Below are 26942 nucleotides of genomic sequence, written 5' to 3' on the forward strand. Positions count from 1 at the left end.
ACACGTGGACCAGATACTGAATGCTCAACTGACAAACACACCTGAGTCAAACACATCCAACAAGAAAGACACATTACTGCTATCAAACTTGCTTCTCAGTGATGATCATGTCACTGACAGCAATGTCACACCGGCAACTGAGAATGGTGTCATTGACAAGCCACCTGCCAAACCCGATGCCACTCCACAGGTCCAGAAGCGCTACCCTGAAAGAAACAGAGCCCCACCACCCAAAAGACTAAATATTTAGTATAGTGAAGTTAGTTATGGACTGTTATTTTGGAAGTATGTCATTTGAAAATGGTTTGTGAAAAGGAAATTGAATGTTTTGTACATATACAGTTTTATGTTACATTAATCTAAAGGGGCAGCAAGTGTAATGTATGGATCTATTTGTTTTAGAGCAATAACTCCCTTTAGCACTACGTATGCACTGATAACTTACCTATGCGCATTGATCTGTTGAATACACGTGCGTATTGATCTCTTTCTCCCTCTCCCACACTGCAACGTTAATACCTCCTGCATGCATGTTTTTACTTAATTGATATGTGGTTGCACAGACACAATGGGGGAAGGAGGGCAAAGTAGAATGTGATAGGTGAAGCCTGGTGGGTAGGATAGATAAAAGTTGGAGAAGTAGGAATCGGAGAAGTAGGAATCTGAAAGAGAAGGAGGAGGGACACCAGGGGGAGGTAATGGGCAGGGAGGAGAAGAGGTAAGAGTTCAGAGTAGGGAATAGAAGAGGGAATGGGGAGGGGAAAAGGAAAAGAAACGAAAGGAGAAATTGATTGATAGAAGTAGAAACGAAGGCTATGGGATAAGTACTTGAATAAGAGGGGGAACTTGCAGGACTGTTGGAAGAGGTAGACATGGAGTAGTTCAGGATTGAATGACCTTTTGTGCTGGAACTAGTCTGATTCAGACAAACTGTAAGATCGATGGATGTAAATAATAGATATGCATTGCAACAATACAATATGTTCCTGTGATAAGTGTGCATGGTTGGAAAGGTAATCTTTGAGAAAGTTGTGTAATATTTTACTTTGAGTAATTTTTTAACTCTCCTAGTTATATTTATTGTTTTATTTTAATTCAGTCTGGTTTGTGCAAGCAAATGGAAGAAGCTAAGGTTCCAAAGAAGACCAAGATTGGTATTCTGCCATTTGTTATTGGATTTGAGGAATTTTTAACCGTCGCTGAAACCATCTTCAAGAATGCTGAGCGAAGAGGCGATTTGGACAAAGCTTACCATAAATTAATTGCAACAGTCTTCACAAGCAGTAAGTAAATATTTCCGAAGAAGAGGCATATGTGTAAAAGCAGATAACCTTCAAACTTGTGGTGCCTAACAACAGGAATTCTGCAGATGCTGGAAATTCAAGCAACTTTTATGTGTGTAACTTGTGGTGCCTTCCCACGTAAGGCTCTTAGATTATGCTCAGTGCAAGATCTCCCAATCCATTAGATTGACTTGCTCTTCTAAATGTAGTTAATGTGGATCAATTGTGGGTTATGTTCCTGCCAGGCTAATACAAGTTTTTATTGAGTAACACTGCTGCTGAAAAGAGAATGCAATTCTACATATGGCTCCTCCCCCGCCACAGTACTCTGTCCACTCACCCACTAGAAGTATTTTGCGGTGGCTAACTAGTCTAACAATCAGCGTGCGGGAGGAACCCGAGTACCCAGGGAACACCTGATCACAGGGAAAACATGCAAATTCAATGCAGACATCATTGGAGATCAAGGAGTGTGAGACAATAGCTGTACTAATTGCATCACTATGCCATTGTGATTTCTCTAATTCAGGGATAAATTTCTTGTTTATAAATCTATATTAGAAAACTAAATTATTTTTAAAATCTAATCTTAAAATTGATTCGACATTTTTAAGTTTTGCATGTTCTGGCCTCAGTAAAGGCCTTACCATTGTCCCCGTTCGCCCACACCTCAGTGAGTTCTGAGCACGCCATGACATCAAGCTCCTTCCACCGATTCCGTCTCCGAGCCCACTTCTTTGGAAAGAATTCCACAACCCACACTGATGACCCCTTCTCCTGTCTTCAAACTTCTTCCTGCCTCCTCTATTCGGACACCCCACTCTGATTCTCTGCCTGCTTTGAAGCTTTTTATCTCAAATTGCCAATGAGACATCAACAGTCTTGTATTCAGCACGCCTCTCCCCTCCTTGAATATTACCCTCTCTGAATGCATGCCCTCCACTCTCTCTGCATCAAGCACAAATCTACTATCAAATCGCTGTCAAAGGGGGTCCTGTTACAGTATGTGCACTGACTTCTACCTTGCTGAGGCCAAGTAACAACTCTCAGACACCTTTTCGTACCTACACCTTGAAGAGGACCCCACTCTGGACCATCAGAAAACTGTCCCAGACACCATCACTGACCTCATCAACTCTGAAGAACTGCACGCGCTGCCACCATACTCGTAGTTCCCTAACGCTGCATTGCTCGTTTCCACCTCCTACCCAAGATCCACAAGCCTGACTGTCCAGATCGGCCTATTGTCTCTGCCTGCTCCTGCCCCACTAAACTCATGTTCTCATACTTTGATTCCATTCTATTCCTCTTGGTCCAGTCCCTTCCCATCTACATCTGCGACAATTCTCATGCACTTGATCTCCTCAGTAACTTAGAATTCCTTGGCCCTGACCACCCCATTTGCACCATGGGTGTTCAGTCCCTATACGCTCCTATCCCCTATCAAGAAGACCTCAAAGCTGTCCGCTTCTTTCTTAATAGAAGAACCAACCAATTCCCTTCCATCACCACTACCGCCCTCTGTTTGACAGAACTGTTCCTCATCCTCAACAGTTTTTCCTTTGGCTCCTCCCACTTTCTCCAGACTTGAGGATGGGCCCCAGCTATGTCTGCTTCTTCGTTAGCTATGTAGGACAGTCCATATTCAAAGCCTTTCCCAGTAAGACTCCCCAACTCTTCCTTCGCTACATTGGCAACTGCATTGATGCTGTTTCATTAACCTATGCTGAGCTCTTCAATTTCGTCAACTTTGCCCCTAATTTCTACCTTGCTCTTAAATTCACTTGGTCTATTCCTGACTCCTCCTCTTCCTTTTCTCAAATTTTTTTGTCTCAATCTCTGGAGACAAACTGTTGACTAACATCTTTTATAAACCTACCAATTCCCACAGTTATCTTGACTATACCTCTTCCCACCGTATCTTTTCTAAAAGTGATATTACCTTTTCTCAGCCTCCGTCGCATCTGTTCCTAGGATGCTGCTTTCTTTTTCAGGACATCAGAGTTGGCCTCCTCCTTCAAGGAATGGGGTTTTCCTTCCTCCACTATTGATGCTGCCCTCACACTCATCTTCTCCATTTCCCTGACATCCATGGTCACCCCATCTTCCCACCCTCTTAACAGTGGTAGAGTTTCTCTTGTCCTTATCTACCACACCATAAACCTCTGCATCTACCTCATCATCCTCCACAGCTTTTGCCGTCTCCGAAGGGATCCTACCATTAAACATATCATTATCTCCCCTCCCCTCCGCTTTCCCCAGGAATCATTCCCTCTGTGATTCCCTTGTCCAGTCGTCCCTTCCTACTAATCACCCTCCCGTCACTTATCCCAGCAAGCGGCCTATGTGCTACACCTGCCCATTCACCTCCTTTCTCACCTCCATTCAGGGCCCCAAACAGTTCTTCCAGTGGAGGGAACACTTCACCTGCAAATCTGCTGGGGTCGTCTATTGTGTACGTTACTCCTGATGCGGCCTCCTCTACATTGGTGAGACCCGTCGTAAATAGCGGGAACTGCTTCATCAAGTACCTCCGCTCCATCTGCCAAAAGCAGAACTTTGTAGTGGCCAAATATTTTTATTCCCATTCCCATTCCAACATGTCGATCCGTGCCATGATGAGACCATACTTTCTATCCCCTCTCCTCTTCTTCCATTCCCCACTCTAGCTTTTTACCTCTTCTTACCTGCCTATCACTTCCACTTGGCCCACCCCCCTTCCTTTTCTCCTATGGTCCACTCTCCTCTCCTGTCAGAATCCTTCTTCTCCCACCCTTTACCTTTCCCACCCACCTGGCTTTACCTTTCACCTTCTAGCTAGCCTCTTTCCCCTCCTACTTTTTTTATTCTGGGGTCTTACCTATTCCTTTTCAGTCCTGAAGAAGGGTCTTGGCCCAAAACATTGACTGTTTATTTATTTCCATGGATGCTGTCCGACCAGCTGAGTTCCTCCAGTATTTTATGTGTGTTGCTTTGGATTTTCAACATCTGTAGATTTCATGTTTAAATTATGCACTTGTCCATTAAAAGCATTTTTACACATTAGAATAAGATTCTTTTGCACAGTTCAATCTGTTAAGTCCTTCATACGAGATCAAAAATTTTACTTAAATAAATAACTTTAATCTTTTTGTTTATATTTCAAGTTAAAAACATTGCTTTAATGAATTTGAAGATTCCTCCTGATGTTGTTATAATGGAGAACTTTCACCAAATCTACTGCTTCCTCTCCGAAATGAAGATCAGCAGTCTTGAAGATAGGAAAAAGGAAGCCTACCAACAATACTCGGAACATCTTAACCTCTATGTTACTAAATATCTGGGACAGCCATTGGAGAAACTAAATGTCTGTATCTTAATTGTATCTTTCAAAGTGAAAAGTGTTCATGATTTTGCTTGTTTTAATTCCTTTGTTAGTCGCATACCATGAGATCAAAGTTCAAGTCTGATCCCAATGTTGCAAATGTTTCACAGAAGATTTGGCACCCACAGGCGACTTTGAACAGTTAACCCATTCCTTGTTTTACAGGTCTAGAATGGCAGATTTAAATATGCAAATCATTCCAGATACTGCAAAAGTAGAACTGCATTAAATTATGCTATTTTTATACCTCCACATATGCTGCTTAGTGATATGACAGTACTGGAATGAGAATTAATAGATGTGTTTTCTGAGTAGTACATGCACAAATACTTCTGCAGCCTTCAATTTTTCCTTGGTATCAGATTACCTGTCCAAGCAGCAGCAGAGAAACTGTTGCATTTGGCACTTTTCTTCGTAACTCCATGTCCTGAGAATAGGAGAATTAAAATCCTAAAATAAGGTGGCATATTGCAATCATCTATTTTATACAGATCTGCTAATAAGGCAACATCTAGAAAAAATGTCACATTGTGATGAGATGGACATACTACAGTATAATGTAAGGAAATAACAGCTACTCATGCACAAGGATTGGAGATTAGCATTTCTATAAAACTTGTCCTTGATGTGGTTGACAAGGTTTTCATTCTTGGAAGATTTGCAAACTGTGCTAAATTATGAAGGTGTTGAAGGAATGTATGCAGAGAGAAAGGTTAAGTTGTTTGAAACTGCTGAAGTAATAGAACAACAGTAAGACAGTAAATCCATAGAACCTATTAATCATTTTTTTATCTTAACTCATTTATAGCCCCTGTTTGTTTATATCCCTTGACACATTTCCCGGCAAAATCTACTCATCTTGGACTTGAAGCTTGTAATTTGAATCATAGAATGCCCATCGTAGAATTTAGTTCTGTTTGATTACATCATGTGGCAAAACTGAATGACTGCATCCAGAGTAAATTAAGTTTCCCTACTTGCGTTGAATACAGAATAGATGATGCTTTATACTCTTCAGCCTCTAGGTTCAGAGATATATTTTAGCATGACCACAACTCTGTGCCCGATTTAAAATTTAAAATTTGATCAACATAAATGTTTTAAAAACTTGCTGTAAAATTTGTCAAATTCTGCAGTGTGCAGTGTTGAGTATTTTGATATTTAGAACTTCTATTGATCATACATTTGATATATATGTTTTTAATCTGCAGATCTTCTTTGATGGGGTCAAGACTCGTATTGCACAGGGAGTCAAAGAGGATGAAATAAGCTATCAATTAGTATATAGCAAACAAGAATTAAGAAAGGTAATAGAAAAATATCCAGGAAAAGAGGTGAGGAAGGCTCTGGAAATCCTCTACAAAAAAGTTCTAAAGCATCTGAGTGAAGAAGGAAACCTGTTACAGGTATATAGAACTAATAAATAATTCAAAATTGAAACCCTGTACAAGAGTCAAGTAATGCATTTAATTAGGTAACTATTATGTCTTTTAGGATAGGATTTATGGAAGTGCTATTACACACAACTTAATTTCTCACATTGAATTTGTTCCCTGTCTAGTTATTGCATCATTCTGGATATCATAGATTTTTTGTGCAATAAGAAAATAAATGGAGTGAGTCAAGCCAGCAGATCAAGTGGAGTTGAGAATTTAACAAAAAATCCATGCAGTTCCTAAAAGACTCTGTTCGACCTTAGAGATTACAAAGTAGTTAGCTTGTGTGGGAAAAGATAATTACGAACAGTACTTGTAAGCATGTCCCGTAGAGCATGAGTGCATATATGAATTAATGAGCATGAGTGAATATAAGAATTAATGAGCATGAAAATATTGGAAATATTATGGTAAGTGCAGCAAAGAAAGTGACCCTTTTTTATTCAGAAAGGACTGTTGCTATGGAATGAAAACTGCAAACTGCTTGCATAGATTAGCACATATGTGACCATAACTTTACAAGTGCATTGAATTCTATCAGCAAATAATACCAAGTTTAAGTGCTGAATTTAATGTTCATTGCTACAATTGCAACATCAAACACTTGTGATTAATCAAAGGATCTACAGAAAGCTTTGACACAAAGGATATTGGCACTGTGACAAGAATACACATAGATAAGATGTTAGCTGTCCTGTGTGATCAGCAGTTGGTCTGCCACCTGTCTTCAGGAGAGAGAGAGAGATAAGGAAAACAATGGTGCAGCATTTGGAGATGTGTAATGAAGGGGAAGGAGAGCTGTCTAGAGTGGCTCCCCCTTTGAACCCTGAACTGTTTGAAGTGACGGACAGGCGATACCCCAGCAGGGGGATAAAAAGGGACAGGTTCGCTAAGGCAGCACACACACGACACCCGAGGTAACGAGACCCTGGAAGCGGTGCGCCTCTCACAAGTTGGTGGGAAGCTTTTGGACGGCTGATCGCGGGATCAAGCCTTAAACGCACAGGGTGGAAAGGCACGATCGGCGGGAGCCTGGTGTGTGTCCACCCTTGCCTGGGTGCCAGGTTCAGCGCAGGGAAACGATCGTATCTGGAAACGAAGGGGTCACGGTCAGTGACCTCAGATGACATCACAAAGGACTCGCCCGACAGCTGACTGCGAAGGTCTGTGTGTGGAAGCTGTTTTGAATATTCATTCGTTTTGCTCTCTCTCCTCCCCACCACTATCCATCGCCATGGCAACGATTACTGCGAACTGAACTAAATTGAACTGAACTTTGTGTCACTTTGAAACTGCTCATTTGCCCCTAGACAACGATAGAGCTTGTTTGATCCTGAATTCTGTGTACATGTATGTTTATTATTGCTGAACTGTTGCATTCATTATCCTTTTGATTAGAGTACTGTGTTGCTCGTTTCTTTGATAAAACTTTCTTAGTTCTAGTAATCCAGACTCCAACTGAGTGATCCATTTCTGCTGGTTTGGCAACCCAGTTACGGGGTACGTAACAGCACCTTTCATACATAATTTATGTATAGGGAGACAGATTCTGCTAAGGTGTAATAATAACAGGGTTGTTGTGGTGGGAGATTTTAATTTCCCAAATATTGATTGGCATCTCCCTGGAGTGATGGGTTTAGATGGGGTGGAGTTTGTTAGGTGTGTTCAGGACGCAATATGCAGTTATGACTACAAGAGGAGAGGCTGTACTTGGATCTGTTATTGGGAAATGAACCTGGTCAGGTGTCAGGACTCTCAGTAGGAGAGCAGTTTGGAGATAGTGATCACAATTCTATCTCCTTTTCCATAGCATTGGAGAGGGATAGGAAGTTAGGGAAACATTTAATTGGAGTAAGGGGAAATATGAAGCTATCAGGCAGGAACTTGGAAGCATAAATTGGAAACAGATGTTCTCAGGGAAACGTACAGAAGAAATGTGGCAAATGTTCAGGGGATATTGGTGTGGGGTTCTGCTTGGGTATGTTCCAATGAGAGGGAAAGGATGGTCGGGTACAGGAACTGTGGTGTACAAAGGCTATTGTAAATCTAGTCAAGAGGAAAAGAAGAGCTTACAAAAGGTTCAAAAAAATAGGTAATGATTGAGATCTAGAAGATTATAAGGCTAGCAGGAAGGAGCTTAAGAATGAAATTAGGAGAGCCAGAAGGGGCCATGAGAAGGCCTTGGCGGACAGGATTAAGGAAAACTCCAAGGCATTCTACAAGCATGTGGAGAGAAAGAGGATAAGATGTGAGATAATAGGGCCAATCAAGTGCGACAGTAGAGAAGTGTGTATGGAACTGGAGGAAATTACAGAGGTACTTAATGAATACTTTGCTTCAGTATTCATTATGGAAAAGGATCTTGGCGATTGTAGGGATGATTTACAGTGGACTGAAAAGCTTGAGCATGTAGACATTAAGAGGATGTGCTGGAGCTTTTGGAAAGCATCAAGTTGGATAAGTCACCGGGACTGGATGGGATGTACCCCAGGCTACTGTGGGAAGCGAAGGAGGAGATTGCTAAGCCTCTGGTGATGATCTTTGCATCTTCAATGAGGATCAGAGAGGTTCCAGAGGATTGGAGGGGTGCGGATATTGTTCCCTTATTATTCAAGAAAGGGAGTAGAGATAGCCCAGGAAATTATAGGCCAATGGGTCTTACTTAAGAGATTGGTAAGTGGATGGAGAAGATCCTGAGAGACAGGATTTATGAACACTGGAGAGGCATAATATGATTAGGAATAGTCAGCATGGCTTTGTCAAAGGCAGGTCGTGCCTTACGAGCCTGATTGAATTTTTTCAGGATGTGACTAAATACATTGATGAAAGTAGAGCCGTAGGTGTAGTGTATATGGATTTCAGCAAGGCATTTGATAAGGTACCTCATGCAAGGCTTATTGAGAAAGTAAGGAGACTTGGGATCCAAGCGGACATTGCTTTGTGGATCCAGAACTGGCTTGCCCACAGTGGTTGTAGATGGGTCATATTCTGCATGGAGATCGGTGTGCCTCAGGGATCTGTTCTGGGACCCCTACTCTTCGTGATTTTTATAAATGACCTGGATGAGAAAGTGGGGAGATGGGTTAGTAAATTTGCTGATAAAACAAAGGTTGTGGGTGTTGTGGATAGTGTGAAGGGCTGTCAGAGGTTACAGCAGGACATTGATAGGATGCAAAACTGGGCATTAGCAGATGGACTTCAACCCAGATAAGTGTGGGGTGGTTCATTTTGGTAGGTCAAATATGATGGTAGAATACAGCATTAATGGTGAGACTCTTGGCAGTGTGGAGAATCAGAGGGATCTTGGGTTCTGAGTCCATAGGACACTCAAAGCTGCTGCGCAGGTTGACTCTGTGGTTAACAAGGCAGGCAGTGCATTGGCCTCCATAAACAGTGGGATTGTGTTTAAGAGCCGAGAGGTAATGTTGCAGCTATATAGGACCCTGGTCAGACTCTATTTAGAGTACTATGCTCAGTTCTGGTCGCCTCACTACAAGAAGGACATGGAAACCATAGAAAGGGTGCAGAGAAGATTTACAAGGATTTTGCCTGGATTGGGGAGCAATGAGAATAGGTTGAGTGAACTCGGCCTATTCTCTTTGGAGCGACGGAGGATGAGAGGTAACCTGATAGAAGTACAAGATAATGAGAGGCACTGTTCGTGTGGCTAGTCAGAGGCTTTTTCCCAGGGCTGAAATGGCTAGCATGAGAGGGAATAGTTTTAAGGTGCTTGGAAGCAGGTACAGAGGAGATATCAGGGGTAAGCTTTTTTATGCAGAGAGTGGTGAGCGTGTGGAATGGGTTGCTGGCGGCGGCGGTGGAGGCGGAAACGATAGGGTCCTTTAAGAGGCTTCTGGATAGATACATGGAGCTTAGAAAAGTAGCGGGGTATGGGTAAGCCTAGGTAGTACTAAAGTAAGGACATGTTCGGCACAGCTTTGTGGGGCGAAGGGCCTGTATTGTGCTTTAGGTTTTCTATGTTTCTATAATTTATTGTTAAAAGTTAGTAAACCACATTTTTGCAGAGCACATGAATACCTTATTCAATGGCACATAAATGAAAGATGTACATGTGAAATTACAAATGCACTGTTGTAATGCAGCTACGCAAGAAGATGCATACTGACATAGAATACAAGTCTGAGGTTTTCCGGTGACATAATCATCCAGAATGGCAGCTTAAATCAATAGCTCCTCCGGAAAAACGCATATTTTGCCCCCTGTTAATCCGTCAAATATAAGATCTTTCGAAAATATCTGAATTGATACGAGGGGCAAGAGTGGAGATAAAAAAAAGCATATCTGTGGAAGCTACGGATGAGAGGTCTGCAGCGAGCGGCTCTCCTACCCGAATGCGTGGTAGCGAGGCTGACGATGGGCCTCGTTCAGGTGAAGTGGCAAATATGATAAAAATTCTGGAAGAGATACGAGGGTTCCAAAAAGATATAAAACAGCAACTAAATGATATCAAGTCAGAGCTCGCCAACGTCAATCAAAAAATAGCGGTGGCAGAGACACGAATTGAGAAGGTGGAAGATCTCGTGCAAAACGTGGAACGGATACTAAGTAAGACGATAAAAATATTAAATCAACAAGAAAGTAAACTGCTTGACCAGGAGGGAAGATCACGATGGAAAAATATCAGGATATACAATGTTCCCAAAGGAGCGGAGGGTTTGTCTATGCTGGATTTTTTAGAAAAGTTGCTGCGGGACGTGCTGGAGTTTCCATTGACTATGGAGCTTGAAATTGAGAGGGCACATAGTGCGCTCATCCTGAGGCCTACTGGAGACAAGATAGGCCACGCTCAATAGTAATTAGATTCCTTCGATACAGTACCAAGGCGGAGATTCTACAAAGGGCCTGGGGAATGAAGAGGGTGTTTTTGAATGGGAAATTAATATATTTCGATCACAATTACCCCCCAGCGGTCCTGCAGAAATGTAAAGAATACTTTGAAGTAAAGCGAATATTAAAGCAAGGAAAGATTAGATTCCAAACTCCATACCCTGCTAAACTGCGAGTGTTTTATGAAGATGGGATTCAACTGTATCAGACAGTGGAAGAGGCGACTACAGAAATGAAGAACAGAGGGCTGCCTGCCAGCGTGGTCAAACCAAGGGAAAGCCTGGCTGAGCAGTTATCCCGATCTGCTTGGGAAATAGTAAGAGAACTGAGAAAGCAGGGGACGGGAGGAGGGCGAGAGAAGAATATCGGGGAGAGACTGTGAGTTTTCCCGAAGACAGCCCTCACCCCCTCCTGAAGAGCCATAAGGTTTGGCTAACTTTAAAAGTGTTGATAAGCTAAACGGAAGCAAAAATAGACAATGCTATACCTATCTCAAGAAATACTTATTATAATGTGGATTTTATATTACTCAATTTTTTTTTTATTCATTCATTCACTCCTTTTTCCCCATCTGAATGAGAATATATATATGGGAGGAGTACAGGGGAAAATCTTTTCTGTGTAATGGACATAGATTTGTTCACTTACTTTTATGGGTACTGTAATGGGGGACCCTCAACTCACTGGTAGGAGGGGCTATCCCCCACGGATAGACTTTTCCTCTAGCTCAACCCAGAGTCATCTACTAGAGACCTCAGACTTGGAATCACATCTTTGTTGCCTTTTTTATTATTCGAGTTTCTTGGTTCTTATTTGTTCAGGGAGTAGATTAAGTTTTATTCTGCTAATTTCAATGATATATTGACAGGTAAATACACATGGCTAAGGACAAAGTAAAATTCATTTCTTTTAATGTCAATGGGCTGTTAAATCCAGTCAAGCGCAGTAAAATTCTATCAAAAATGGAAAAAGAACAAGCCCGTGTAGTATATTTACAGGAAACTCACAAGTGATAATGAGCATGGGAAACTAAAGAGAATGGGCTTAACTAATTTGTTTTTCTCCTCATATGAATCAGGACATAGGAGAGGAGTTGCTATTCTTATCTCAAGCAAGCTAAATTTTGAAAAAGTATTCAAAATGGGAGATAAGGAGGGCAGATATATTCTGGTAAGGGGGAATATAGACGGAAATTCAGTTACTCTATTCAATATATACGCACCCCCAGGAAGTGATATTAGTTTCTTTCAGAAAATTGCTCATATTATGGTAATGGAAACAGAAGGTCTCCTGATATGTGGGGGAGACTTAAATTTACAATTATAACCAAAGTTAGACTCTTTCAATAGAAAAACCGATGAAACAAAATCCTTACATTAGAAAGTTAATACACTTTTTGAGGATGTTGGTCTAATTGATATACGGAGGGGCCTTTTCCACGACAGAAGGGATTACACTCATTATTCTGCTCCCCATTCTGTATATACATAACATATATTTCATAACATTTGGAAAAGACAAAGACAAAATAAACACCTGTGAAATTGGGACAATAGATGTAAGTGACCATGCACCTATATATTTATCTGTTGATTTTGACCTACAACCAAAGAATACTATTTGGAAACTAAATTCAAGTCTACTCAATGATCCCTACTTTAAGGAACAAATTAAAAAAGAAATTGGTCTTTCCTTGGAATTCAATGATAATGGAGAGGTTTCACCTCCCATTCTATGGGATACTCCGAAGGCTGTCTAAAGAGGGAAAATTATGTCGATATCTTCATATAAGAAAAAAATAAGGAATAAAACATTAGAGGAATTACAAAATAGGCTGAAAGAACCAGAAAAAAAACACAAATTGAATTTGGCACAGGATACATTAGAGGAAATTTTAAAAAATTAGGAATGAAGTTAATAGTTCGGCTACGCAAGAAATGAGGAAAAATTTAATGTTTCTGAAACAGAGACATTATGAAAGTGGATCTAAATCTATGAAAATACTGACGGGGAAACTGGAAAAAAAAGATAACAGAGAATGTAATTCATAGAATTAGGGATCCAAGAACAAAAATGATAAAAAAAATATGCTAAGTGAAATTCAAGAAGCTTTTGAAGTGTTTTACTAAACTCTATACTCCAAAGTTCCAGGGGGAAGCATAACTCAAATTGACACCTTCCTGAATTCACTAGTGTTACCCACTTTAAGCGAGGAACAAAATAGAACAATGACTGCTGACATAACTGAAGTTGAACTAAAAGCTGCAATTAGTAGGCTTAAATAAGCAAGTCACCAGGATCAGATGGGTATACTGCAGAGTGGTACAAAGAATTTAAAAATGAGTTAATTCCTGTCTTACTCCCCACACTGAACTGGGCTCTAAAAAAGGCACAAATGCCATCCAGCTGGAAGGAAGCGATAATCTCAGCTATACCGAAAGAAGGCAAGGATAAAATGGAACATAGGTCATTTAGACCAATATCTGTTCTTAATGTAGATTATAGATTACTTACCTCCATCATGGCCAAACGATTAGAAGAGTTTCTGCCCACGCTGATACATAAGGATCAGACAGGTTTTATACAACAACTCCAAACACAAGACAATAAATGAAGGACACTTCACATTACGGATCATATACAAAAAAAAATAAAATCAAAGCAATAGTGGCGCTGAAAAGGCATTTGATTCGGTTAATTGGAATTTTCTTTACAGAGTTTTACATAGATTTGGTTTCCATGACACAATTATTAAAACTATACAGGCACTATATGACACCCCTACTGCTAGGATTAAAATCAATGGATATTTATGAAATAGTTTTACCCTAGAAAGGGGCACGAGACAGGGTTGTGCATGGTCACTGCTACTCTTCGCATTATATCTGGAACCATTAGCTCAGTACATCAGACAAAATGAAGATATCAGGGGATATCATTAAAGGGACACAGCATAAATTGGCCTGCTACGCGGATGACATTTTCATCTATCTAGGGCAACCAACATACTCTTACCTAAATTGACGCAATCCTTTGAACAATATGGTCAATTATCAGGATACAAGATCAACATAGATAAAACCCAATTACTTTTATATAGCTGTAGTCCACCAAGAGAAATTGAAAGTAGATATCCCTGAGCATGGCAAACAGAGTCTTTCAAATATTTGGGCATCATTATACCAAAAGATTTGGCAAAATTATCAGAATGCAATTATCAGCCTATAGATTAAAAAAATTAAGGAAGATATAACAAGATGGAACCTAATTCCTTATTTTAGTCTCAGTTCAAGGATTGAATCTATTAAAATGAATATACTGGCCAGACTACTATATCTCTTTCAGACCCTACCAGTAGAGGTTAATCAAAATCAATTCAATGAATAGAACAAAATGTTATCAAGATATATACGTATATGGCAAGGTAAAAGGCCTAGAGTTCGTCTCAAAACTTTGCAATTAGCCAAGGAAAAGGGGGGATGGGGCCTACCTTCTCTTAGAGATTATTATTTTGCAGCACAGTTGAGAGCTGTGATATGTTGGTGCAACCCATCATATGACGCTCAATGGAAAACCATTGAGGAGGGGATACTTCCCATCCCCATACAGGCAATTTTGGCTGATAACAACCTGCAAAGTTACATAAATAATATTGACAACCCATGAATGAAATGGACCCTTAAAATATGGAAAACTATTATAAAAGAACGTAAACTAGAGGGAGATATTGTATTCTTAAATGGTGTGCATATGACTTGGATTTTACGCCGAATAAACTGGGTGCTAGAGTTAAGGACTGGACAGCTAAAGGAATAACAGTTCTTTGCAATATATTGAAAGAAGGAACACTGTTTAGTTTTGAAATGCTTAAAGAGAAACACTTATTAGAAAAACAAGACTTTTATCGGTATTTATAGATGTGACAGAATGTTAATAGGACAGTTAAAAATGTAACCAAGGCAAGTACATGTTTGATAGAACTATTTAGAAAAGCATATAATTCAGATAACGGTAGTAGAATAATTTCAAGCGTGTATAAGAGTTTGTCAAATCTTAAAACACATTTGACTTCATACATTAAAACAAAATTGGAGAAGGAAGGAGGGATAATTATATCTGAGGAAGAATGGACAATAATACGGAGGTATCAATGGAAGTGTACCAGTTCACAGAAATGGAGGGAGTCCGGATGGAAAAACTTGATAAGATATTTTATTACACCCTCTCAGAAATCCCATTATAATAGTAACTCCCCTGCTTGCTGGAGAAATTGTGGAAATCAAAATGCAAACCATTATCATGTTTTCTGGAAATGCCCCGTTATCAAAGACTATTGGAGTGGGATACACAATGCCCTACAAGACATCTTTAAATGTGAAATATCCTTAGAAAGTAAGACCATATATTTTGGGTATATACCTCAAGAATGGTTGAAAAGAGATAAATATTTAATGAATATACTGATGGTGGCTGGTAAAAAGACTCTTACCAGGAAATGGTTAACACAAGAGAGCCCAACTTTAAATGCATGGATGGAAATTACAATGGACATTTACAAAATGGAGAAGATAACAGCATCTGTTAATCATAAGTTGGAACAATTTGATTCATACTGGGAAAAATGGCTTAACTACATAACACTTCATAGGCCTGATTTAATTCTCACAAATCAATGAATATGTTGTGAAAAAAAAAGATCACTCCCTACTTGTACATAGTTTTCTCCTTTTGCTTGTTCTTTCTTTCCTCTCTTTTCTATGTGTATACTTCAGATAAATATTATGTGGAGCTTTGTGGCAAATATGACTATATGATATATATGTACAATATCTGAAATACATCTTATGCAAATGTTTGTTTGATGATGAACTTCAGTAAAAAATAAATTACAAAAAAAGAATACAAGTCTGAACTAATTAAATTGTTTATGGGAAGATTACTAAGAAGTTTATTTTAGAAATCCATCTGTACTTTTAATGTGTTCTTAAACTGTCTTTCTGTGTGTACAATGCATTGAATATACAAGTATTTCAAGTCCCAAGCCTGATTAACCACAGAAATTGTACATTTAAGGTGACTCCAAAGAGAAAGATCAATTTGACATGTTTGCTCTCTAATGACAGGTAACTAGTGCATCATCTTGTTGTCAAAGGTAGGCATTTAAGGCCTAATTCCATATTCAAAACTTAGGCTGGCTCTAAATCTTTATTCACACTCAAGTATTACTGTGTAAAATCAGTTAAGAATTTACATCAATGTAGCGTACCAATGTGCCTAGTAGTGTCTATGCGTAAAAAGGACAAGTGCAGAAAAACTGAAAAGCAAATCTGAATGCTGTGCCATGTGGATACACTAGCTCCCTCTGGTGATCGATTTTCAGTTTCGCTAACATTACTTCCTACTGATAAATTTTATTCTTTACTTTAATTTGGTTAAATAGCCTATTTTAGACAAGAAGATAAGGGTGAAGATTTATATGTGTAAAAATGGAATAAGAGGTGTCAATACTGAGGGAGAAGTTATGCTTTAGGAACTTTCATGAGTCTGAATGCAAATTAACTTTGCAAACATTTGGAGAAGTGTTCAAACAAACATAATTTATAGAAACTGCCAATCAATATTTTTGTTTAATTTTGTGGGAATTGAGTTTTAAAGTAGAAAAAAAGGGAAAAACTTAATTTGTACTTAAAATTCAAGGATCTTGTGCTTGTTCAGTCAATGTAAGGTGCAAGGCCATTATATAAGTCAACACTATTAAACACAAACTCCAGGTATTTATTCTGTATCCTTTTTACCATTTCATAATATAGAAACAGATAAATACAGATGTTTATGAATAGCGACCAAAAGCCACCTTGTATATGCAAAGAAATTAGCATAATTAAACTTACAACAACACACACAAAGTGCTGGAAGAACTCAGCAGGCGAGGCAGCATCTATGGAAAAGAGTAAACAGTCAACGTTTCATGCCTCAGCCCGAAATGTTGACTGTTTACTCTTTTTCATAGATGCTGCCTGGCCTGCTGAGTTCCCTCCAGCATTTTGTGTGTGTTGCTTTGGATTTTCAGCTCAGGCAGATTTTCTCATATTTGTGATACTTAAACTTATGATTTACTTTGCAGGTGGTGTGGGGCACAATGCAAGGAGAATTTGTTCATCAGTACAAGCAGTTTGAAGAAATGATTGTTCAGTGCTACCCTGGCTCTGGCATTACTATGAACTTTAGTATTGAGGACATACTGCAGTATTTTTTAGATATAACAAAATCAAACTGACAGCAAGCTGATTAATAATTAAATGTCTACTCAACTGTATATTTCTTCAATTCTCAGAGTTGTTATCTTTCCTCTTAAAAGTTCAGTTATACAACAGTTTAAAATTAAGCCTGTACTTGATATTAAAGTTTTACATCTCTAAAGCAGAATAACATGCTATTTTAATTATTTTCACAATTTTAAAAAATATATTTTTGTTACGACCTTAGATTTAACCCTTGCAAACCTGGATTGTTTTGTAATAAGCAAGAGCAACATAGCTCTGAATTTACTGATGTGTGCCCAAAATTGCTCTTTAAATATTTTACTTGAGACAATAAACCGTTTAAAGTCAGTGTAACTTGCTTCAGTATAATGTGTAACTTTGAGAACTTGTGTTATTGTTCCACATCACTCCAGAAACTGACAGGTACTTAACTTCACAGCAACAACTCGCGGATACCTTCTCTTATTTACCCCTCGATCGTGACCCCACTAAGGAGCACCAGGCCATTGTCTCCCACACCATCACCGACTTTATCCACTCAGGGGATCTCCCATCCACTGCTACCAACCTTATAGTTCCCACACCCCGCACTTCCCGTTTCTACCTCCTACCCAAGATCCACAAACCTGCCTGTCCTGGCAGACCTATTGTCTCAGCTTGCTCCTGCCCCACCGAACTCTTTGCTGCATACCTCGACATGGTTTCATCCACCCTTGTTCAATCCCTTCCTACCTATGTTCATGACACTTCTCACGCTCTTAAACTTTTCGATGATTTTAAGTTCCCTGGCCCCCACCGCTTTATTTTCTCCATGGATGTCCAGTCCCTATATACTTCCATTCCCCATCAGGAAGTTCTCAAAGCTCTCCACTTCTTCTTGGATTCCAGACTCAATCAGTTCCCCTCTACCACCACTCTGCTCCATCTAGCGGAATTAGTCCTTACTCTTAATAATTTCTCCTTTGGCTCCTCCCACTTCCTCCAAACTAAAGGTGTAGCTATGGGCACCCGTATGGGTCCTAGCTATGCCTGTCCTTTTGTTGGCTTTGTGGAACAATCTATGTTTCATGCCTATTCTGGTATCTGTCCCCCACTTTTCCTTCGCTACATCGACGACTGCATTGGTGCTGCTTCCTGCGCGCATGCTGAGCTCGTTGACTTTATTAACTTTGCCTCCAACTTCCACCCTGCCCTCAAGTTTACCTGGTCCATTTCCGACACGGCCCTCCCCTTTCTAGATCTTTCTGTCTCTGTCTCTGGAGACAGCTTATCCACTGATGTCTACTATAAGCCTACTGACTCTCACAGCTATCTGGACTATTCCTGTTCTCACCCTGTGTCTTGCAAAAATGCCATCCCCTTCTCGCAATTCCTTTGTCTCCGCCGCATCTGCTCTCAGGATGAGGCTTTTCATTCCAGGACGAGGGAGATGTCCTCCTTTTTTAAAGAAAAGGGGCTTCCCTTCCTCCTCTATCAACTCTGCTCTCATACGCATCTCCCCCATTTCACGCACGTCTGCTCTCACTCCATCCTCCCGCCAACCCACTAGGAATAGGGTTCCCCTGGTCCTCACCTACCACCCCACCAGCCTCCAGGTCCAACATATTATTCTCCGTAACTTCCGCCACCTCCAATGGGATCCCACAACTAAGCACATCTTTCCCTCCCCCCCCTCTCTACTTTCCGTAGGGATCGCTCCCTACGCAACTCCCTTGTCCATTCATCCCCCCCATCCCTCCCCACTGATCTCCCTCCTGGCACTTATCCTTGTAAGTGGAACAAGTGCTACAAATGCCCTTACACCTCCTCCCTTACCACCATTCAGGGCCCCAGACAGTCCTGCCAGGTGAGGCGACACTTCACCTGTGAGTCGGCTGGGATGATACACTGCGTCCGGTGCTCCCGATGTGGCCTTCTATATATTGGCGAGACCCAACGCAGACTGGGAGACCGCTTTGCTGAACACCTACACTCTGTCTGCCAGAGAAAGCAGGATCTCCCAGTGGCCACACATTCTAATTCCACAACCCATTCCCATTCTGACATGTCTATCCACAGCCTCCTCAACTGTAAAGATGAAGCCACACTCAGGTTGGAGGAACAACACCTTATATTCCGTCTGGGTAGCCTCCAACCTGATGGCATGAACATCGACTCTCTAACTTCCGCTAATGCCCCACCTCCCCCTCGTACCCCATCCGTTATTTATTTTTATACACACATTCTTTCTCTCTCTCTCCTTTTTCTCCCTCTGTCCCTCTGACTATACCCCTTGCCCATCCTCTGGTTCCCCCCACCAATCTTTCTCCCTGGACCTCCTGTCCCATAATCCTCTCATATCCCCTTTGCCAATCACCTGTCCAGCTCTTGGCTCCATCCCTCCCCCTCCTGTCTTCTCCTATCATTTTGGATCTGCCCCTCCCCCTCCCACTTTCAAATCTCATACTAACTCTTCCTTCAGTTAGTCCTGACGAAGGGTCTCGGCCTGAAGCGTCGACTGTACCTCTTCCTAGAGATGCTGCCGGCCTGCTGCATTCACCAGCAACTTTGATGTGTGTTGCTTGAATTTCCAGCATCTGCGGAATTCCTGTTGTTGAGGTACTTAACTTTACCAGGTTTTTGATGCTTCTAGGAGTTTCTTGATGATGCACTAATGCATGGTTTCCATAGAGACTTCTGCTCAGCAGCACCTAGGCGTAAATTCAAAGGCTGATGCACCTAGGAGAAGGCTAGGTCTCAGGGTGCAACACATAATCTAGCCAAAAGAGGTGAAATTCGCCTGAGTTAAATCATAAACTCCAAAAATGATTCTTCCTTTTTCAAAATTAGAAGAATACCCCTTTATAAATCAGACTTCTTCATTTTGTTTCCATGGATGTGACGGCACTAAATCCAGCTGCATGCCCTAAACCTTGAAGCTTCTGATTGCTTAAGTACCTCTTTTATGTCAAATGCTCATCTTCTCTCTCCCTGAACTTCGAGTAAGTGCCAGCATAGTGCCAGCATTTTGGTTATTCAATGTATATTTTACACACAGTATGCAGAAATAAGATTTCAAAATGAGACCATATAGGGCATCAGACTAGATCATTTATATATTGCTAAAGGTCCTGAAGTAGCCAGATACTTTTCAAACACTCAATCATTCCATGTACTATAGTTTCATTTGTATTTATTAAATAAGTCATTGTTGCTATGGTTATTGACTTTATTGAAGTTTCCATTTTTGACAGTAGAAAGAGATACCATTGTTCAGATCCCCCATTATTTTCCTCCTTACAGGATGTCTTCTAATAGTTTGAGTTGTTAACTAGAAACTATAGGCTAGAAATTTCTAAGCCTAAGAGAACAATACATTAAATATAGGAATTGGAATTTGGGACAGATTCTGTTTCCACAAGGATTGATTCTAACTGAAAAAAATGCTTGCATTTGTAATGTCTACCATGCCAACAGCAGAAGAGTAATATTCTAAAAGTGTATCAACTTTAATTCCCAGCACAAAGTATGTCTTTTCCTTTGGATACCGACATTAACAATTTTCTATTTGTTATTATTGAAAACATTGTAAGAGACGCACATCTACTTAAAAGCTAGGAAAGATTCAGAAAAGTAATCAAATGCTTGGACAGAAACCATCTTGCCAAGTTAAAACATCCATAAGCACTTGTCTTTGAAAATGAGGATGAGCAAGAAAATGCAAAATTTTAAAATTCTGGAAATACTGGAGAGAGAAACAGTTACCTGAAATATTAACATTTTTTAGATTCCTACAGAATGTTGCCTTGCCAGTGGAAATGAAAGGAAATGTTTGATGGTGAAAAAAAAACAAAATCTGGCATCATGTTTATCTCTAGAAAAATCTTAGAATTTCTGGAGTGATTTCTTAAAATCTTAGGAACAGCTTTTACCCTCCACTATCAGAGTCCTGAATTCTCTGTGAACTCACAAACATTACCTCACTATTTCTGTTTTGCACTATTTATTTATTAATTATCATAACTTTTTTTTAACTTTGTGCTGTACTGCTGCTACGAAACAATAATATAATATGAGTGATAATAAATCTGATTCTGAATAGGTGAAGTTCATGCGTTGAATTCAAGTTTCGTGGTTGGGAGACAAGAATTTTCCACTTTCCCAGAGGTACCATGGTTAGAGTCGGGGTATATTATTTCTTCTTTTGTCTTAATATTCCTGTTAACATAGCTTTATCATAACATCCAATTCTTTGTTATTGAATTCAAACCCTTCCTCAAATTAATTCTGAACCATGTTATTAGCAATTTTGACATGAATTTTAAGCTCTAGATTCAATTCATCACCAAAAGTTCTGAACTTCATTCAGCAAACATTATCCTGATTTAGTCTGAGATCCTTCACATGCTTTTTATAATTTCTTAATTTGATTACTCTAATTTCTATTTTGAACTTTCCAGAATCTGGTGTCTTTAGATTTCATCTGGATGCATCCTGTTCTGCAGGAAATTGAGTTAATTAATCATTCCTCCATGTACTGAGCAACATTTGCCCTCAGACTCCATATTTAAATTTTCATCCTTGTGGTAGATTCTAACAAAATTACATCTCACTATATGTCTCTGCAATCTCCTCTGAATCAATCAAAATATCAGAATCAGGTTTAATATCATCGGCATATGTTGTGACATTTGTTAACTTAGTGGTAACAGTACAATGAAAGACATGATAAAATATAGAAAAACATTGAATTACATTAAGTATATATGTATGTTAAATAGGTAAGTTAAAAATAGTAGTGCAGAAACAAATAATAAAAAAAGTAGGGTAGTTTTCATGGGTTCAATGTCCACTTAGAATTAGATGGCAGAGGGAAAGAAGCTGTTCCTGAATTGCAGAGTGTGTGCCTTCAGGCTTCTGTACGTCCTTCTTGGTGGTAACAATGAAAGGGGGGATGTCTTAGTGATGGGGGTCCTTAATAATGGATGCCACTGTTCTGAGGCACCGCTCTTTGAAGATGTCTTGGATACTACCCATAATGGAGCTGACCAATTTTTGCAACTTTCTGTAGCTTCTTTCGATCCTGTGCAGTAGCCACACCTACCCACCCACCCGCCCCCCCGCCACCTCGCCACCCATACCAGAATGTGATGAAACCTATGGGAATGCTCTCCATGGTACATCTGTAGAGGTTTTTGACTATTTTAGGTGACAAACCAAATCTCCTCAAACTTCTAATGAAATATAGCCGCTGTCTTGCCTTCTTTATAGCTGAATCAATATGTTGGGACTAGGATAGGTCCTCAGAGATATTGACACCCAGGAACTTGAAGTTGCTCACTCTCTCCACTTCTGATTGCTCTATGAGGATTGGTTTGTGTTCTGTCGTCTTACCTTTTCTGAAGTCCACAATCAGTTCTTTGGTCTTACTGATGTGAGTGATGATGTTGCTGCGACGCCACGCAATTAGCTAGTAAATCTCATTCCTGTGAATCTCAGAATCTCCATCTGAGATTCTGCCAACAGTAAATTTATAGATGGCATTTGAGCTATGCTTAGCCACACAGACATGAGTATAGAGAGAATAGAGCAGTGGGATAAGCACACAGCCCTGAGGTAGCCAGTGTTAATTGTCAGCAAGGAGGAGATGTTATTACCAATCTGCACAGATTGTATCATCAAGCTGATACAAAGCTAACTTTATCTACTGAAGGATAAAGTCTTTGCTAAGTGCAAATACAGCAGTGACAGAGCAAAAGACTATAAACTGTTGTTTGGCCTTGAAAAGATTAATGTGCCTTGAATAACCTGTCAATCACAATGCTTCAGAGTTAACACAAGAGAAGACAGCAATTGCTTCTTCAGCAAACTTATGAGGGATAGCCAGCATACCTAGGCATATCATACAGTTCATTGAAGTGGTTTCAATTAAAATTACAGTCAGTTGCTAATTTCAGTACTATTCAAGATCAGAAGGTTTTATGTTTGTGATTCTCTAAGATAAATTACAACATTGGCATACAGATTGCCAGCTGAGATCAGAGAAATGCCTTATGTAACACACCAGCAAGTTATGGAATTTTTTGCTAATTCTTACAATGTTATATGAGTAACTTATGTTAGATGGGAGGATCCCGAAAGACCTGCTGTACGGGGAACTAGCCTCCGACAAGGGAGCACAAGGGTGGCCCCATCTCCGTTTCAAAGATGTCTGCTAGAGAGACATGAAGTCACGGAACATGAACGTTGAGAGGTCGGAGGACATCACAAGCGATCGCTCTTGCTAGAGGCTGGAACTATACAGAGGTCTAAAAAGAGGAGAAGAGAAGCTGAGGCTTGCTGCTGAAGAAAAGCGCACTCGTCGGAAAAACAGAACCAAGACAACACTGGAGGACAGTGCCTTCAAGTGCAGTCACTGCAGCTGAGACTGTCACTCCCGTGTGGGCCTCTACAACCACAGCAGACGCTGCTCTACCGACACAGACTGAAGCAAGACTTTCCAGGTGCAGATCCATGGTCTCACAAGACTTAACGGATGCCACCAGTAACTTAAAACAGAAACAAAAACTATTGGAGATACTCGGCTTGTCATGCCACATCTGTAGGATGAGAAACAATTAACATTTGCCACCAAGGACCTTTTACTGATGGAATCTGGCCTGAAACATTTTTTTCTCCCCACAGTTGAAGCCTAACCTGCTTCATATTTACAAAATGTTTGGGTTTTATTTTACATTTACAGCACATGCAGTTTTTTTTTAATTTTCATTTAGGTGAGAAATTTGATTAAACATTTGATTTCAGTTTACTAAGAAAAGTGATTAAGGCATGTCAATATGCACGTTACATGTGGACTTCAGTGCTGCATTTAATGAGGTCCTGTATAAATACTGTACAAACTGTGATTGAGAAAGATACAAAAGAAATGAGACAAATTAAACGAGTTGTCAAGAAAGTTGTGGATGAAGGATAATGTCGGAAAATGTGAGGTTATGAATTCTGATATATTGAATATAAACCCGAGTACATTTTTTTGTGGTGAAAAGCTGATAAAATTTGGTGTACAGAGGGACTTTGCTATGCTGGTTTATGAAAAATATCAAGGTGAAAGGGTGAAAGTACAGAAAACAAATTAGGAAGCAAATGATTAGTTAGTGATTATTGCAAGGATGTACAAATGCAAGGGAGGCTTGCTGAGAAAGTGCAAGTCATAAGGAGATGGCATTAGATTACCATGTATCCTTATGACTGAGTGATTTAATAATTTCACTAAATTTATTTTTTTGCTATGTTCTTTGGGAGAGATTAAAATAGCCTATATTCACTGTGTTTTAGAAATCTGAGAGATGATCCTATTAAGATGTAAAGATGCTGAGAAATGGTATAGGTGCTAAAAAGTTATTTCTCTAGCAAGATACTGAGAATTAGGATTCATAGTCTCGGGATAAACAATTGAACATTTAGAACTGAGATGAGAAGAAACTGCTTTAAAGAAGTTTGGAACTGTTTGGAATTCTATACTTCAACATATGGGTGCTCATGGCTATGATCAGTAGATTTCTAGAAACAGAGGGAATTAGAAGATACAGAAATAAAACAGGAAAGTCGTTTAGACACAAGATCAGTGATGGTCATGTTGAATGATGGAACAGGACACTGGAAATGCTAGCTGTTTCCATTAATTAACATGTTTAAATCAAGTTTGCTGTATAGTGCAGCAACTACACCAGAAAGCCAAAGCATTGAACACGCCAGTACAGGTGATGAGAACTCTATTCCATTATTATATACATCAGAGTTCTCAAGCACACCTCACTCAGGGTTCAGAATAAGGGAAGGCTCTGCAGCATGTGCATTCTAGTAATGAGAAAGAATGAAAGGAAAGAAGAAATTTCATAGACAGAGTAAACAATGGTTATCTGTTGATATACTAAATCTCTCTGAGACTGTTTGCTTTATACACCATTTGCCAAAAAAATGGCCAAAATTGAAAAGAAGAAGTGTGTGGCGGGGGAGGGGGGGGGAGGGTGACTAGGCACTACAACCTCGCCAGTGTTGGACAGACAGACACAATTGCATCACGCTTTCCTGCTTTCTTTCATATTCCCGCTCATCATTTCACCTGAGCATTCTGGTTAGAGCAGAATAATCTGAATTTGATTTTAATAGAATAATTTGAATATAAGATTTTAATGTTGAAGGAAATTTACTAATTGTGCAATGATAATATCTAATTAACATTTTGTTTGTCATTTAGTGATTTTCTTCCAAAAAGGTCTGCTGACTTTACTACCTCTACACAGTGGTTACCTCTCAGCTACTCAAAAGTCCAAAGTAAATTTATATCAAAATACATATGAAGCCCCTTTCTCCCGGGCATCTCTTAAAGATGCAGCTTATTAGCTCCTCACTAACAGCCACCGGACACAGCGTTGAGAAAACTACCTTTCTCTGACTCCGTACATCTAGGATAGATATTAGATTATGAGAACACTCAGTCCTTTTTTATTGTCATTTAGAAATGCATACATGCATTAAGAAATGATGCAATGTTCCTCCAGAGTCATATCACAGAAAACAGGACAAACCAAAGACTAACATTGACAGAACCACATAATTATAACGTATAGTTACAGCAGTGCAAAACAATACCATAATTTGATAAAGAACAGACCATGGGCATGGTAAAAAAAAGTCTCAAGTCCTGATCGACTCCCGAGTCCCCGATAGCAGGCGGCAAAAGGGAGAAACTCCCTGCCATAAACCTCCAAGGCACCAACAACTACCGATGCCTTGGAAGCAGCCGACACAGACTCCGTCCATCCGAAAACTTCGAGCCTCTGATACAGCCTCTCGAGCGCCATCTTCTGCCAAGCGCCTTCAACCTCATCCCGGCCGCTGAAAAAAGCAAAGCTGAGGATTCGGGGCCTTCTGCTCCGGAGATTCCCGTTACCACACAGTAACAGCAGCAGTAAAGCGGGCATTTCGGAAGTTTCTCCAGATGTTCCACCGTACTCTCACATCTGTCTCCATCAAATCAGAATTGTGCACGGTCCCCTACTTGACAGATTACAGATATCATTCACCGGAGAGGCCGCGCGTGCTGTGTCACACCACCATCTTCTCCTCCTCCTCCTCCTCCTCCAATATGATATGACTTGAATCCCACCAAACCCATGAGTTTAGGGTGTCTTGCCCCCAACCAAACCCTGGTTTGTGTGAATACTGTGTGCTTTACTGTCCCATGCAATTGCCCGTCAGCAAGGAATAACAACTCATACACTGCATACATTATAAAGAAAGCATATTTATGAATGTTAACAACCAAAAAGTTATTAAATGAAAGATAAAAACAAAAAGGGCCTATTATTAAACAGTCAAATGTGCACATAACTTGGAGCTTATTTTCAAGTTCTCTTTTACTCACGTGCTGGACCCTAGGTCTGTGTGAAAGCACACACCACTTTCTGAACATCGCTTGAAATCCATCACAAGCAAACAGGTTCCCCCACGCAACTATTAGTCCTTCCTCCTTGAAGCCATACATCTGCACAAAGCACCTTGTGCAACAGGGATGGCATCCTCAGCCATCTTCCCTCCTGTCTCCTCTCAGCTCCTGCCAAAAAGACCTCGACTCACACCAGTGTCCATCACAAGAACCTCTCCACCCAGCATTCTCTAGAACCTTCTCCCAATTCCACCATTCTGACTGGCTGTCACCACATTCCTAAGTTGAACAACAAAGCCTCATGTCTTAACTCAAACCCAA

The 26942-nt window shown here is 40.1% G+C and overlaps 1 protein-coding gene across 1 annotated transcript in view; it reads left to right on the top strand.

Moving 5' to 3' along the window:
- LOC140204181 (exocyst complex component 1-like) overlaps window positions 1–17542 on the top strand; it is a 105967-nt gene extending 88425 nt beyond the window's left edge. Inside the window, exons 15-18 of the mRNA XM_072270645.1 lie at window positions 1100–1283; window positions 4430–4629; window positions 5859–6053; window positions 17056–17542. Coding sequence (XP_072126746.1) covers window positions 1100–1283; window positions 4430–4629; window positions 5859–6053; window positions 17056–17208 — 732 coding nt within the window. The 3' untranslated portion in view covers window positions 17209–17542. The remainder of the gene's footprint in view (window positions 1–1099; window positions 1284–4429; window positions 4630–5858; window positions 6054–17055) is intronic.
- Window positions 17543–26942: the final 9400 nt, after the last annotated feature.

Source organism: Mobula birostris, chromosome 10 (genome assembly GCF_030028105.1).
Source record: "Mobula birostris isolate sMobBir1 chromosome 10, sMobBir1.hap1, whole genome shotgun sequence".
NCBI classification, from domain to species: domain Eukaryota; kingdom Metazoa; phylum Chordata; class Chondrichthyes; order Myliobatiformes; family Myliobatidae; genus Mobula; species Mobula birostris.